The sequence below is a fragment of the Heliconius melpomene genome, chromosome 19 (genome assembly GCF_056956725.1).
Source record: "Heliconius melpomene rosina isolate 202511_hmr_F chromosome 19, ASM5695672v1, whole genome shotgun sequence".
NCBI classification, from domain to species: domain Eukaryota; kingdom Metazoa; phylum Arthropoda; class Insecta; order Lepidoptera; family Nymphalidae; genus Heliconius; species Heliconius melpomene.
Window position 1 is genome coordinate 75,479 of NC_140407.1, and position 15,590 is coordinate 91,068.

A 15,590-nucleotide genomic window follows, 5' to 3' on the forward strand; every position below is an offset into this window, starting at 1 on the left:
TTATTTGGATTGTTCTTTGTTACTAATTAATTAGACTTGTATGTCGCATATAGGTAAGCTTTACACTTTGTATCTAGATTTGTTTTCATTGTTACAATGTCACTTGGACTTTATGAAATTGTTGAGGGAGGTAGTTACCTGCAGCACCTTTCCCGCGATGTAGCGCTGGCAGTAGGCGCAGCGCACGCCGTAGAGGCGCTGGTAGTCGCGCTCGCAGTAGGGGCGGCCGGCGCGCCCCATGTACTCGCCCGCCAGCACGGCGCCGCACTCGCCGCACGCGAAGCACCACGTGTGCCACTGGCGCTCCAGCGCCGCCAGCGCCTGCCCTTCCGATAGCTCCTGGCCGCAGCCTGCGCACTCTGCCACCCCGCCAACAAACAAACAAACAAACAATGTATATCATTTGTGAAAAAATAAACAGTAAACCTTGAAGATTTAAAACCCATTAAAGGCAAAAGTCGTTAAAACGCCACGACGCTGAAAATGATTTATAAATTTTAGTCAAAAACGGTATGTACCTGCTTTATAATATTGTAGCGTAGTTCACATAGATACATAGAGGATAGCTGATCGTTGATATATCGCTCGTAACGGGAGATGGTGGAAGTTAGCGCAAGGCAGAATAAAACTGTTTAATAGTCTAATATATAGTTAAGACTATATGCATACTCTCTAACTTGAAAGTGGGGACCTTTCGGAGATAGCGCCAACTTAAGGTACACCTCCAGCTACGTTAAACTAGTGAGCTTTAATTTAAAATATATTATTTACGGACTACTTCATGACCCCTCAAAAGCACCCAGACCAGTATGACTTAATCATCTTCCCAGACAGAGATATACCTCTGAAAGGTCCCCACTTTCAAGTTAGTGAGTAGGCACACCGTCTTAACTACATATTAAACAATAGCTTTCAAAATTTCAGCTTTTCTAAAATGACGTAGGTCTGGTAGCTCAGGGATCTTGGGCTATGTAGGATGTACTCGTAAATGTATCGAGCCGGTTGTAGAAAAAAAAATTAAGAAGAAAACAATTTTAAACTTAACAAAACAGGAAACTTAACGTACAAAAGTAACAACGGAATCACAAAAAAAATCAAATGAAATATATCTGGAAACAGTCCTACGCTCGTATCAACAAGTTGATCGATGAAGCATGAGGACCTCCCGAAAGGTATGGTAAGAGGTTGATGACAGGGGACGAGGCGAAAGAGTTATGTAGAGTTCCCTCTGACTACCCCGCTAACTCGTTAACTCCATGTTTAAAAGTAAACAAATAAAACAAAAGGTTGTTTTAAAATAGGTACTTTTTATATTGCAGTAAGAAGATAACACTCACCATTAGGATCCGGCTGTCTCTGGTCCCCGTTCCTCTGCCTCTCGGACACGAGGGAGGCAGGGGAGGCAAGCGAGACGGGCGAGGCGGGCGAAACGGGCGCGGGGGGCGCGGGAGAGGCGCGCGCCGTGTGGCGCTGCGGAGCGGTGCAGGTCGCGCACACCACCTCGCTGCCCGTGTACGTCACCTTCTCCCCGGACGGAAACGCACGTCTGTGGAGACACCGACGCGTGGGCAAACGTTCAATTACCAAAATACAAATCCTCAGAGTGAAAATCTCTATATATAATAAAACAGTACAAATATTTTATCTGTACATTTAGTATTTTCAACTGAAACGGATAGAGGGGCACTTAAAAAGAATAATAGAAAGCAAAAATATATTTTTTTAATTTCTTGTCTGACAGACAGACGGACAGACAGGACAGACACATCTATACTTATACTTATAATAAATATCTATTTTTTTGTAATAAATCTGTATATGAAACCAACTTTCAAAACAAGGAGGTTCTCCATTAAATATTTTCGATTCGTTATTCGATTAATTATTTAGGATTCGATTTCGATATTGGAGTATTCGATTCGATTTGGGTAGTTTTTGTAATATGCAATCATTACAGTTATTTTACAAACAATATTATAAATCCTTACCCAAATTAATAATTTAACATTGAAGGCTGTTTCTGAACGAGTAAATTAAATTATTCATTGACATCAACAAATTTGACTGTCAGGCTATTCTGTTTATTAAATGAATAATCATGTAGTTGAAGCGGGCGAAGCCGCAGGGGGCCGCTAGTCTAAAATATATCACTTTTATCTTAATGTAATTTTATTGCGAAGAACAGATACGTAGTGGTATATTCCAAATAGTAGTGTGGAGGTATGACCCTCCTCAATTGTGATTTCAAAGAACAAACTTATAATATAAAATATATGGAGGGCGTTGTGGACTCGATCCCCATTCATTTCTTCGCTTTGGCGTGACTTAACACTAGATCCTCAAGTTCCCTCTGCCAACCCTACTAAATACGAGATAATAATGCTGAAAAATAAAATTAATATTTTTATTGTAAACTCGGATAGAAAGAAATTTAAAGTAAGAAAAAGTCCTAAACTAAATCTGCGCAGCAGTCTACTGCTAACTTGTACTGACTTGCATCTGGCGCACGTGAAGCACTTCTGGTGGTATGTGTTCCCGAGCGCGGACACCACCTCGCCCTCCACGTACTGGTTGCACGCCGCGCACCGCGTGCCGAACGCGCGCTGGTAGTCCTGCAACATGTGGTGTTTCATTGTTATATATATATATGTACGAGTACGAGTGTCGTCCATACAATAAACACGAGACAGACCTGGGGGCAGTAGTAGTGACCGTCCTTGCAGAAGAAGCCCCCGCGCGCGAGCGAGGCGGCGCAGGTGCGGCACGTGAAGCACGCCATGTGGAAGTACTTGTCGGACACGCGCAGCACCTCGCCGCTGCACTTGCCGCCGCACGCGCCGCACACCACCTTGCCTGCAACACACGACCACCAAGTTAAATAACGCTGCACGCGCGTGAACTACTCACAAAATATACGACGATATACTCGTATTAGTATGAGAACTACTTTTGCGTAACAAGTACAACATTAGAAACGATAAAGCATTGTCTTATTACAAAACGCAGAGTGGCAATAATCGGACACCTCGACAAAGTGGACCTCGACCGGAAACCGAGGGTCCAATTCCAATGCCCTCCCTCCATCTGTCTGCTCTAAAGCAGGTTTTCGCCTGAGACCACGGTCAGGGAACTAAACCAGGGGTGTCGTTCGGAGCTACTACGGAGTTGGACCAGAGAATGCTTCAATTCTGCGCCTGGCAAAGTAAATTTAGAAGTGATTGCACGTATTTTGGAGTTATCCAATAATTATAATGTATTTCCACGCGACATACTTGGTTACATTTTTTGTTTAAGTATTTTTGGGTAAGAGAATAGTAGGTAGTCTGTTGTTTATAATTTCTTTTGTTTGTGTTATTTATTTAAGTGTGTTTTTTTTTAAACAATTGTCAAATCCTTATTGGAACTACGAAAATTTGGGTTGCATTAGGGTTTAATTAATTTTCACATTATCTTAAGTGCTTTGCAAACATACATTATATGAATAATTTAGTAGTTAAAGCGGGCGAAGCCGCGAGCGAATCTTCATCTCGAGTTACTACTTTTTAGATATCTCGTATGTAACTGCACTGATGCCGGTCTACAACATTATTATCTATTTATAATATTTTGAATACTATGGATCCAAATAAGCAACAGGCTGAAGCTAGTTTCATGTTTTAAATATGATATGTGAAGGCGGTGGTGCTGTTTTATATAGTTATTTTAGTTACTATTACTTTAGTTCATAGAAATTAACCGCCACTAAACCGGTGATTTTGTCATATTTTTAGCTTCCCACTGCATCCTGTAACCTAATGTCGAGACACTCCGTCCCCCACAGCGAGTCGGTGTGTGGCACGTTTAGAATCACAGTGTATACAACAAATAACTATAGAGACATGTAAAAGGAGTGTTAAGTGTAATGTTCCATTCATTGTGAAACAAATGTTTTCCAGAAAATACATAGCGAATAATATTTAGTAGTAATAGAGCTGAGCGAAGTGTTTCGTTGTAATGCTGCTCCTCCTAGCCCGTTAAACCTACAGCTGAACCGGTGTTTAAAACCGGCGTTAAGTAGTGGCTTTATGCCACTGCGTTGCGTACTAGGTAATGCCGGGCTCCGGAGCCCAACCCCCCGAGCGTGCCAGTCACGTTGAATAGTTTATTACACATTATTTGTTTATTATTGACAGTACTTTGTAACAGTCATTTTGGATTATCTGTTAGCTTCAAACGATTCTAAGCAGATATCTGTTGACTGTATGGGACTATTGCCATCTATGGCAGTATGTTAAAAAACGACAAATTTAATATATTTGCAATCATATATTATATTAAAACACGAACGTAATTCAGTGTATTAAATAATAATTCAGGGTTGCATAGTATCTAGCAGCGCCGGCAGGCGTGCTGGGCACGCGCGGCACGCCGCTGGAATTCCAGCTGGCGCGAGGCCAAAGGTACGGCTATATTTAGAGCAACGTCGGGATCCCCTCGCAGCGGACACGGCGGCGCAGGTATGCTATATGCTCCATGCGCGTGCCATTGAAGCTTTAACCGCCGACTGATATTTTATAAGATTGATATATTTTTAACACTTTTCAGATGGACGTATAAAACGCTATATAAGTCAGTAATGGCCAGGCCCCGCGGACACCTGTGCCCGCTCTGCGACCCGATTATTATACTTATGTAATATGTAAACATTCATTTCTGTCAATAAATAATAAAAAATGAATACTTTGCTCGTACTTGTATCATGAGACGATGTGCTGAAGTTGCAGTACTGCAACAGGTGTTAATGTTCCTTTTATGTGAAATAGTTGTTACTAGACTTGACACGTGTAAGGAAGCTCAATTATACGGACAATGAGCTCTGGGCGGCCACAGGAGGGAGTACCTGTTCTTATAGCATATGAGTTTGAAGCTGTCGCGGTGAGGGCATCGTGACGCCACTTCAGGATCTGACTATGATTCTAGGCTCGATTCCCACTCTGTTCTGCTTTCCCCGCTCTGGTAGACGATCCACGGCGTTGAGTTCGACCTCTTAACACGCAGTGTTTCAACAGTGCGAGTTAAATCTAGGTTTCTTCTACCATGGTATTTATAAGAAATATTTGTTCTGAACATTAGTAAGTAATATTTGGCATATTACTTATTAAGGTAAATCATAAGAAATAGAATATCGTTTGCAATAAAGGCATAAGTGAATATATAATATTGTTAGAAATCGGAAGCGGTTAACGTTTTTTTTAAACACGATAAAACACGTACTCAGATAGAGGTTCCACGTAAGTACAATAAGTGACATGTATCACTCAATAACAACACTACACACTAGATACCTTCCAATCAAGGCTATCGCCTACAAGCAACTGTTCAGGTTTGACACAATTCCACTGCTTTTAAAGTCTTTTTCACCTAAATATACCTACTTTTATAGGTAATAATTGAGGCAAAGCTTGGGCGGGAAGTGGGAAACGGAAGTGACTTAATGGGGAATGGAGTGTCCTAACACTAAGTTCCCTGCTTACCCTATTTACTGGATACACGTATTGCGTGAAGCTAAAAAATATTATAATCTATACTAATATAATAAAGCGGAAGAGTTTGTTTGTTTGTTTGAACGCTAAGATCTCTGGATCTACTGGATCGATTTACTTTGTTTTTGTTTTGTATGAAAGCTGCATTCTTCAGAAGTGCTATAGGCTATATAATATTGCATTACACATATATACTAATAAATTAAAATACTTTCTAATTTGACATGCAATTTATTCTGCCATGTTAATAACAACCGTCGTCGCTACGCGACCGCGTTCGTTGCCGCGTCATTTTGATATTCATCCTTATGAAAATAAATATAATAGTCACTTTTAGCATTTCATCTAGATTGAAATTATATTTCTATAGAAATTATATTCTTATATTTCAAGCAGGCGTAGCCGCGTCCGGGTCCGCTAGTTACTAAATATAATTAATCTATGCATATGATATCAACTCATTGCACAAATATAATTCACGTATAATTTTTCGTAACCATTTTACACACAAGTAGAAATTTTATTTCATTGAGGAGGCAAAGGCAAATAGCAAACGCAAAGAGTAAGCCGTCTCAGTTCAGACTCTAAACTAAGATGTTATAATACAGGGTGAGTCATATTGAACTTTCCGGTTTTGGAAGGACGTTGCACGAAGAAGGGAAGGAGTAGAAGGGTGGGGATGGTGTCATTAGACGCGCCATGACATGCAGTTTTAGTGTGAGCAATGGCTTGGTCGGGACAACATCGTGCGTTCGTAGTTGAAGAGTTTATTAAAAATGGCGGCTCCGTGATCACAACACAGCGTGCGTTCTCCTCTGCTCGGTATTGCGACATGCTTGAAACTTTTCTGAAACCGAAATTGGAGGAATTAACGCAGAATCATGACAACGATAACATCTGGTTACAACAAGATGGTGCTACAGCCCATACATCCAGGCGTTCAATGGAAATCCTGCGACAAATGTTTCCCGGTCATCTCATTTCTTTGCGAGGTGACGTTGGGTGGCCGCCGAGATCACCTGATTTAACCCCCTGCGATTTCTTTCTCTGGGGTTACCTGAAGGAAAAGGTGTACACGCATCGTCCCCGAACCATCGATGAACTGAAGGCTGCAATCACGGAAGAAATCAATGCTATTCCGCTGAATATGACTCGACGAGTAATGGACAACTTCCGGGAAAGGCTTCAGCAGTGTGTGGTCAATGGAGGTAGACATTTACAGGATATCATTTTTAAAACCAACTAAATTAAAACTGCATGTTATGTGCTTTCAAACAATAAAATAATTTTTACTGCATGTCGCTTTGTTTTTAATACACACCTTATTGAAATCGGAAAGTTCAATATGACTCACCCTGTAGTAGATCAGAGTGCAGCTACATCATTACGCATCCATATCAAACACAATTAATATACACAAATTAGGAATTGAAACAAAATGTAAAATATTTTTTCTACAAATATATGTATATTTTAAACAAAAGACTAGTAAAAGTGAAACTGCAAAAAAAAAGGGCGCCAAAGAAAGAACATTTGTAACAAACATGGTAGTGGTTAGTACCTCTAGTTTCTTTTATATTTACGTTATTTTAAAGTTAGGGTAAACAAAAGAAGGGCACGCGAGTAGAAGAGCACGCGCCGGCACTGCACTACGAGGCACGTCGGTACCTCGTCGGCTGGCTCATTCATCATCGAGAGAAACTGCCACAAATTGTAGCGTCAGTCGAAGTGCGTGAGAGTGACTCCGTCTCTGCTGCCCTCGTAACTCGAACATATCTCGATTAGCCTCGCATGTCACTCATGTAAGTAAACCATAAATACAAATATATTTACAACTAGCGGCCCCGGTGCGGCTATGCCCACTTCAAATATACGAATGTTTAATTAAGGGTATTTAAGAAAAAACCGTCCAAACGCGAGTCGGACTCGTCCACAGACGAGTCAGCACCTATTTCAGAATTATGATTGGGAAATACCTCATGTTGAGGTTTTGATGATGCGGCAAATAAAATTAACTTAAGTTTACGGGAAGCAAGCGGTAAATTTCATACAAAATGAAGCAAAAAGATGTATAAATGCTCATATCGTTTGATAGCGTTGTATTAGAAGCTTAATTTCTGTGCTGCAAAAACCTGTAATCCTGAATATCTGATATCAGAAGTATAATGGTCTTCACGGACGACCAAAAAAGTGACCCTATGAGCTATGGTTCCGTTTTTTTCCTTTTAAGGTACAAAACCCTAAAATGGATTAATTATTTTAGTTTGCATAACGCATTAAATAAATCATAATTTAAGTGTTTTGGAAATTGATTTGTTTTTCATATTTAATTTTCTCAACTCAAAGCCACGGATTGCCTTTACTAAAGCGGTTACTAAAGCGGAGAAATGAAAATACTAACTCAAACTTGACGCCATCCTTACATACTTTCCACCTGTATAAAAAAGTTTAAGAGTTGAAACAATAATATATAGCAATTATTGTAGAACGTGACCCATAATTGAATTGAGGCGTTGCGGGCGACGGGGGTTAACTAGCTATTACCGCAATTGCGGAATATGGGTCAGACCTCGCGCCGTGGGCGGCTGCAGCGTCACACGAGCTCGCGCGGGGGATTGCTTACAGTATGTGAACGGAGACGCCACACTAAATCTACACTTCCCCGCGGAACGTAACTTAAAGTAGGTGTTCACCTAGTAGTAGAGCTCAATATGGTTCGTTCCAATTGCATACACATACGAGCGGCAGGTAAGTGCCGCTCGTGCCGTGATAGCGAAGGCGGTAATTACATCAGCTCGGATCAAATAAGCTTTCACTGTCTGCACAACTGCAACCACAACCACAGACACGTATTTACTTGTATGAGTAAGGTTTGTAATGTTGTAGTAGAGTATCTCCGTGTCCGAAATTATGCGTGAGCTATTCTTGAGAAACTGATGTAAGATGGTCGGTGTCTGTACGTACTTAGAAGATATTTAAAAAAAATGTTATTGGAAACCTTTATTACCCTAGTAGAACCCAAAACAATGATTTTTAATTTTTTTATCTGGTTGTCCGTTTGTCTGTGCGTTTGTTATCGCTAATTTCAGAATCGACTTCACTGGTTTCGATGCGGTTTTCACTATCGGATTCTGGCTAGCTTCCGAAAACAAGTGGTAAGAGAGATAGGGGGAGACCTCGATTGACCTTCGAAAACACAGTATCAAAGATACTGGAGGAAGGTCGCGTAAAATGCATGAGGATCCCCCGGAGGGCATGTATGAAGAGGTTTATAGCAGTGGACGAGGCGAAAGAGGCACGTAGAGACCGTAGTGTTTGACGCTCCGTTCTCTCTGACTACTCTAAGTAAGTCAGTTTTCTAGGATTCAGCACATTAGTCTTTTACGAAATTGACTTCAAGCTACCATGCCAAAATGATTGTGCCACAATATTATTTCTCTAAATTTTACATAGAAAAATTTAAACCAAATAAGTATGTTAAAAACGTTTTGTCCTCCTTCGCTCGATTCGATATTGCTGTCTCTCGCACACAGCAAGGCACAGAGGCAACCTAGTGTTAGGACACTCTGTTACATATTTTCTGTCAAATTCTAGAGGCATTTCTGATGAGTGGTGGAAGTTAACGCTGCGCTTTGCCTCAACACCAGAGCGAAGAAATGAAAATATAAATTTAAATAAATATTTCATTTATTCGAATGGGGATCGAACCCACAACCAGCCGATTTTACACTCACACCTTGTGATCCTGCACCACGACAAACACTACATAGTGAACCTCAGTTTAATAAAAATTTTGTCTGTTCCATCTATTTTTGAAATCTTATAATTAAAATTTTAATCTTGTAGGATAGGAAATGTTGATATGGACGTATGGCTTAGTTAGTGTTGAAAGCATTTAGACGGTTTGCAATTCTTCTAAAAATATTTTTCTATGGTTGGCTTGATATAACACTCACTAACATAAGTTTTGACTAATTTGACATTTTATATCGTGTAGCGTATCAAATAAATGGGCTCTCAAATGAATATCTGAATTTGAAATAACTTTTGTTCAAAAAAGACAAGAATTAAACCACGCTCTTATCCCTATCATCTCCGAAGCAATAGAGGCTATAATATAAAAAAATGCTTTTGTTACTACAAAGAAATCAAATTTAAAGTATTTTTGGGACGTAGATACGAATGCATGCATTTGTTATAAATCATTTGGAATTCATAAACTGAGTTATAACTCATGGACCACAATAATTAGCAGAGTGACTAACCTAAACTGCCTAACAACTACTTAGTTTCGGCTTGGCCGAAGGTTCGGCCGTATTATTTTTACACATAAAAATAGTGCGTAATTTAGTGTAATATGTAGTTTTTTTAGTTTAGTTTGTTTAATTGCAATCACTTTACTCTACCAAAATATATATAGTATGTATGCGTGTTTGTATATATCAACATGTCAATGATAAGCTGCAGATATTATAATAACATTCGAGAATTATCTTTTTACCTGTGGTGACACAACGTTTTCCTTATACGTCGACGCGGGCCAAGGCCGCCCACTCTCAGCCTTACTCGAGACTTTACTGCATCTTTTGCTTAAATACTAAACGTCACTCTTGACATTACTAACAGTCGCGCGAGGCAGGTCGGTCCACGTGGCGGTGTACAGTAAGCTCTGAGAGTTGCGGTCGATTCAGTATATGTATATTAGACTGTGATCCCAGGGTCCCAGGAAAGTTTGAGGATATAACGCCAACTCACAGCTACGTTAAAGTAGAAACGCTCGTTTTTAAATATGTTTTTAAGAATAATGTAAACTCCTATATATAATTATTCTTACCAGACCCATTATGTGGGCTTTTACTCCAGCCAGACGTTCTAAAGGTTGTTTTAAATTGGGGCAAATGACGTTAAACTATCAAGCTTTAATTTTAAATAGGGTAAAACCGGGATAGATGCCCTACTTTTTGAAATACCCACCTAATTAGATAAAATATATTTTTTATAGGAATAATTTTTATTTATTTAGCTAGCTCAATCCTTTGTGATGAATTACTTATATATTTTTTTAACAAATCAAATATAGATTTTGCAAAAAATAGCTTTTCGTGAAACACTAATTTTGAGGATAGATGCCCACCTATATGGATAGTTGCCCCACTATGAAAATGCTGGGGAGGATAGATGCCTGCAGAGTAAAGTAGGTGCACTTTATACCGATTAAATGAAAAAACCAAACCAATTGTTAAATAATTCTAATTTTAAAACAGCAATTTAATTTCCAACAAACATAATCATAATAATAAAAAGTATATAGTGTTTTTTAAAATCTTATAATTGCTATTAAATTGTAATATCACAAAAATAGGTAACCATTATTAAAATTTTTAAACATTTGTGTAACTAAAATATAAATTCTTAAGTTTCAACATCCATTATCATATTTTTTAAGTTAAATTTTACAACAAAATTACAATTCTTAATATTTTTTGTTGTAAAACACTAATATTATAAATTAAAATATTATAATATCATAAATACTAACTTCCACATTGCACAATTATACATTTTTATATTAAAAAGAACAAAATATAATTTTTAGTTATCTATTCTAATCATCTAATCTAATTCTCTAATTATCTCAAATAATAATTATTCGTTATTCCAATTAATTTAAAATTTAGCCAGATAGGGTTTTTATTTTTCCACATCTTGCGCAATAATTTCTGAAAAATGTACAGGTTTCATGTAGCCAGTCTGACACATTACACATTGAATCCAGTCGGATTGCGACTTCGTATATTTATAGTTTTCGAAACATTCTAAAGATTCTAATGAAACAGTCTAACTTAGTTTTCAATTGTTTTTGCTTTCTCTTAGCTATATCTTTCTTGTGTTTAAAAATGCTAATTTAATAAATACTTTAAAAAATATTTTAAAAATATATACCTAACTCCATATACTGAGTATAAAAGGATAGATGCCCCTAAGGGCACCTATACCTCGAAAAATCAGGGCAACTATCCTTTGTGATAGGGATAGATGCCAAGGAATTTTTTTTGTAAATTATAAACAAAATAGAATCTATAAGCACCTAGATACAGTCTTAATGAACCAGTACATCGACGTAATAAAAAATATAGCGTAATTGATTACAAATTATAAAGTTACACAACGCAAAATATTAACCTTTAAATCTTTGACGCGTTCACGAATTTCGCCGCGGAGATATTTACTCAAATGTGCTAAACGCGTCCTCATTGCACGAATGTCTATGAATAACTTTGGTGCGGGAAGACTGTGGCTCCTGCTTGTACAATTATTTTTTTGTCGCGAGTTCGGGAAGTTAGGTATTTTGAAAATGGGGCATCTATCCCACTGCGGCATCTATCCCGGTTTTACCCTATATTATTTAAGGACTATTTCAACACCCCAAAAAAGCACACAGACCAATCCGATGGCTCAATCATCTTCCCAGACAGAGACCGAAGAGATACCTCTGAAAGGGCCCCACTTTCAAGTTGGTGCGTAGGCATACTGTCTTAACTACATATTAGACTAATAGTCAAAATTCCAGCTTTGCTAAAATGACGTAAGTCTGACGGCTCCAGTCGAGGCGCAGGTCGTTGTCGGCTCCGTCCTCGCTTAAGGAGATGACATATTGATGACACAACTTGCCTAGAAACATAAATTCAGTGGAAAACGGGGAACGGAGTGTCTTAACACTAGGTGTCTCTGCCTCCACAATGAGACTGGCACTATCTGTCGATCTCATTTTACTACCAACTATTTTAACCCAATGTCACAATGTTTGCATGTCAAACGTTTCACTGAATTTTAGACGCATTGCGTGTTGATTAGCAGAACTCAACGCCGCGCTTTACCTCGACACCAGAGCGAAGAAATAAAAATATAAATTCAAGGAAATTTCATTTCCTCGAGTGGGAACGAACCCACAAACAGTCCCGTTCACAGTCAAGCTTCAAGTAAACTGATACCGAAACAGAAACAAACAATATTAAAAGACTGTGTTTAAACGCCACCCAAAAATGTACCTATTTTAGTACCAATAAAGTTCGAAACGTTTACCAAAATGAACTGAAATTGGACAATGTGTGAAATTATTACTTGAGGACCTTTTTTAAAGAGTCGAAGTCTTCGAGTGGCATACTGAACGGTTGTACGGGGACGTCACCTGATTTCTCCGCGATCCGAGTATAGAGGAAGACCTAACGAATCAGGAATGCCCACGCGTACCCGCTTCGTTATATATATATATATATATTATGTTCACACGCGACCCCGGATCCTCGAGCCGCCACTCTTATATCCTCATCCAGTCCGTAAGAATGGTGTCCCCCCCCCTCTCCTCCTTCCTTAGCTCCCTCCTTCCTTTTCCTATCCTACCCTTCTATTTTCCTCTCCCTTCGGTTTTCCCCACAAAGGGGTTTTGGAGGTCAGACGGCAGTCGCTCCATTTAAAAACCGCCAACCGCCACTTATATGGACCGACAACGAAACAAGAGACTTTGTACGGCTAGGGCGTCGCCGCAAAACGACGCGCAGGCACATCGCCCTACACCTGTGACAAGTGGGCAAGGGCTACCGTGTCATGTACGGGCACGGCTAAAGACGCTAGTACCCAGAAGGAAACTCCGCTTTGCAACGTGGAATATTGGCTCTCTGACCGGACGATGCAGGGAACTCGCAGATGTACTCATGAGACGTCGGGTCCAGTGTGCCTTCCTCCAGGAAACACGCTGGAAGGGCAATAAATCCCGTAACATCGGACAGGGTTACCGGCTTATATACACTGGGTCACCTTCGGGTAGAAACGGTGTAGCGGTAGTGCTTTCTGAAGAGCTTCAGAATGGGCTCCTTGAAGTTGACCGTCGCTCCGACCGCTTGATGCGAGTGAGGGTACTGATTGAGGGCGTTATCACAAACTTAATCAGTGCCTATGCTCCCCAGGCGGGATGTAGCGCGGCCGAAAAGGAGACATTCTGGGAGCAGTATGAAGGGGTGCTACTTGCTGTGCCGTCTACCGAAGTGGTCTTAGTTGGAGGGGACTTGAACGGGCACGTCGGTAAGGCTGCTGAGCCGTATGAACGTGTTCACGGGGGTTTTGGGCACGGTCTTCGCAATGCAGAGGGAGAAAACATTCTGAGAACCTGTATTGCGTCTGATCTGGCCGTCGTGAATACGTTCTTCCAAAAGAATTCTCAGCACCTTATCACGTATAAGAGCGGGTCCCACTCAACTCAAATAGACTACTTATTGACCAGACGGTGTCATATGGGCAGGGTAACTAACTGTAAGGTCATTCCAGGCGAAAGCCTAACGGCCCAACATCGTCTTCTTGTCATGGACTTTAACGTCACTCCGAAGAAGAAAGTAGCCGAGAAACGTAGGCCTCGGATCAAGTGGTGGTTGCTGAATGGACCGATGCAGACCGACTTCCTGGCAGAGGTGAAAAATCACGATATTTCGACGAACACCGAGACTGCTCAGGATGCTTGGGATCGGGCTCAGTCGGCAATCATTGCGGCGGGCAGGCGAGTTCTTGGCCTTTCTAGGGGAGGACGTGTCATCGACAAGGAGACATGGTGGTGGAATGACGAGGTGCAGGAGGTGACTCGTGAAAAGAAGGCTGCCTTTAAGAAGTGGCAGGAATCCAACTCTCCTGAAGACAGACTGGAGTACACAGTAGCTAAACGTGCCTGTAAAAGAGCTGTAGCCAGAGCCCGCAGTGAAAGTTTGTCACCATTGTATGATAAACTTGAAACTGTGGAGGGGCAGAAGCTCATTTACAAACTGGCACGTTCCCGGGATAAAGTGACGCAAGATATCGCAAAATGTCTTTGCGTCAAAGATTCCCAGGGCACGCTGCTCTGTAGTCATGCCTCTGTGAAGGAGAGGTGGAGAAACTACTTCCAGGAGTTGCTGAATACTCAGCACCCATGCAGTCTTCATCACGACCCACCGCCTAACCTCGGACTTATTGCCCCAATAACCCATGACGAAACACGTAATTGCCTTCGACGCATGAAGAACGGAAAAGCGGTGGGACCTGACGACATTCCGATCGAAGCGTGGAAATCGTTGGGCTCTCTTGGTGTGCTCATGCTTACTGACATTTTTAACCATATCTTGAACACTGGTAAGATGCCGCATCAGTGGCGGCTTAGCTTCATTACCCCTATTTACAAAGGAAGGGGCAGTGTTCAAGATTGTGGTAGTTATAGGGGCATTAAGCTTATGAGTCATACCATGAAGCTCTTCGAGCGCATGATCGACCTCAGGCTCCGCCGAGAGTGTACTGTCTCTGAGTCTCAATATGGATTTCAGCCAGGATCGGGCACCATGGACGCCATTTTCGCCCTCAGAACTTTGATGGAGGCATACAGGGAAAAAAGGAGAGCTCTGCACGTGGCCTTTTTAGATCTGCAGAAGGCCTTTGACTGTGTGCCTCGTCAGTGTATCTGGTGGGCATTGCGATCCAAAGGGATCCCTGAGGCCTATATTGAGATTATCAGGGGCATGTACCACGATTCCGCTTCTATGGTTAGGACTGCTGTTGGCGACACTAGACCCTTCCCGATTACGGTGGGGGTTCACCAGGGCTCGGCTCTTAGTCCGTTCTTATTCAATGTAGTGCTCGATACTGTCTCGGCTCACATCCAGGACCAGCCTCCATGGCTGATGATGTATGCCGACGACATAGCACTCATTGCCGAGAACCGACTGACGCTGGAGCGTAAAGTGAACCTCTGGAAGGGTACGCTTGAGAACGGCGGTCTTAAACTAAATGTGTCGAAGACAGAGTACATGGCCTGAGGGAGCCGGGACTCGAGCACCATCCTTATAGGTCCTGAGCCAGCCGTTAAGTCGGAGAAGTTCAGGTACCTTGGATCCGTTATGCACGAGTCTGGAGGCATCGATCACGATGTCCATGGCCGGATAAGCGCTGCCTGGGCCAAATGGCGGGAGGTCACTGGTGTGGTCTGCGACCGCAGAATACCGCCCAAGCTCAAGGGGCTGATATACAAGAGCATCGTCCGACCGGTTCTTTTAT

The 15,590-nt window shown here is 41.2% G+C and overlaps 1 protein-coding gene across 10 annotated transcripts in view; it reads right to left on the reverse strand.

The window, feature by feature from the left end:
* Unc-115a (actin binding LIM protein Uncoordinated 115a) overlaps positions 1–15,590 on the reverse strand; it is a 52,834-nt gene that overhangs the window by 12,426 nt on the left and 24,818 nt on the right. For 9 of the 10 annotated variants that reach the window (XM_085203456.1, XM_085203455.1, XM_085203453.1 and 6 more), the window contains exons 2-5: positions 2,693–2,853; positions 2,494–2,612; positions 1,338–1,546; positions 139–359 (exon numbers count right to left, since the gene is read on the reverse strand). In XM_085203456.1, the coding sequence (XP_085059582.1) occupies positions 139–359; positions 1,338–1,546; positions 2,494–2,612; positions 2,693–2,853 (710 nt within the window). The remainder of the gene's footprint in view (positions 1–138; positions 360–1,337; positions 1,547–2,493; positions 2,613–2,692; positions 2,854–15,590) is intronic. The other variant, XM_085203461.1, reaches the window with a different exon arrangement.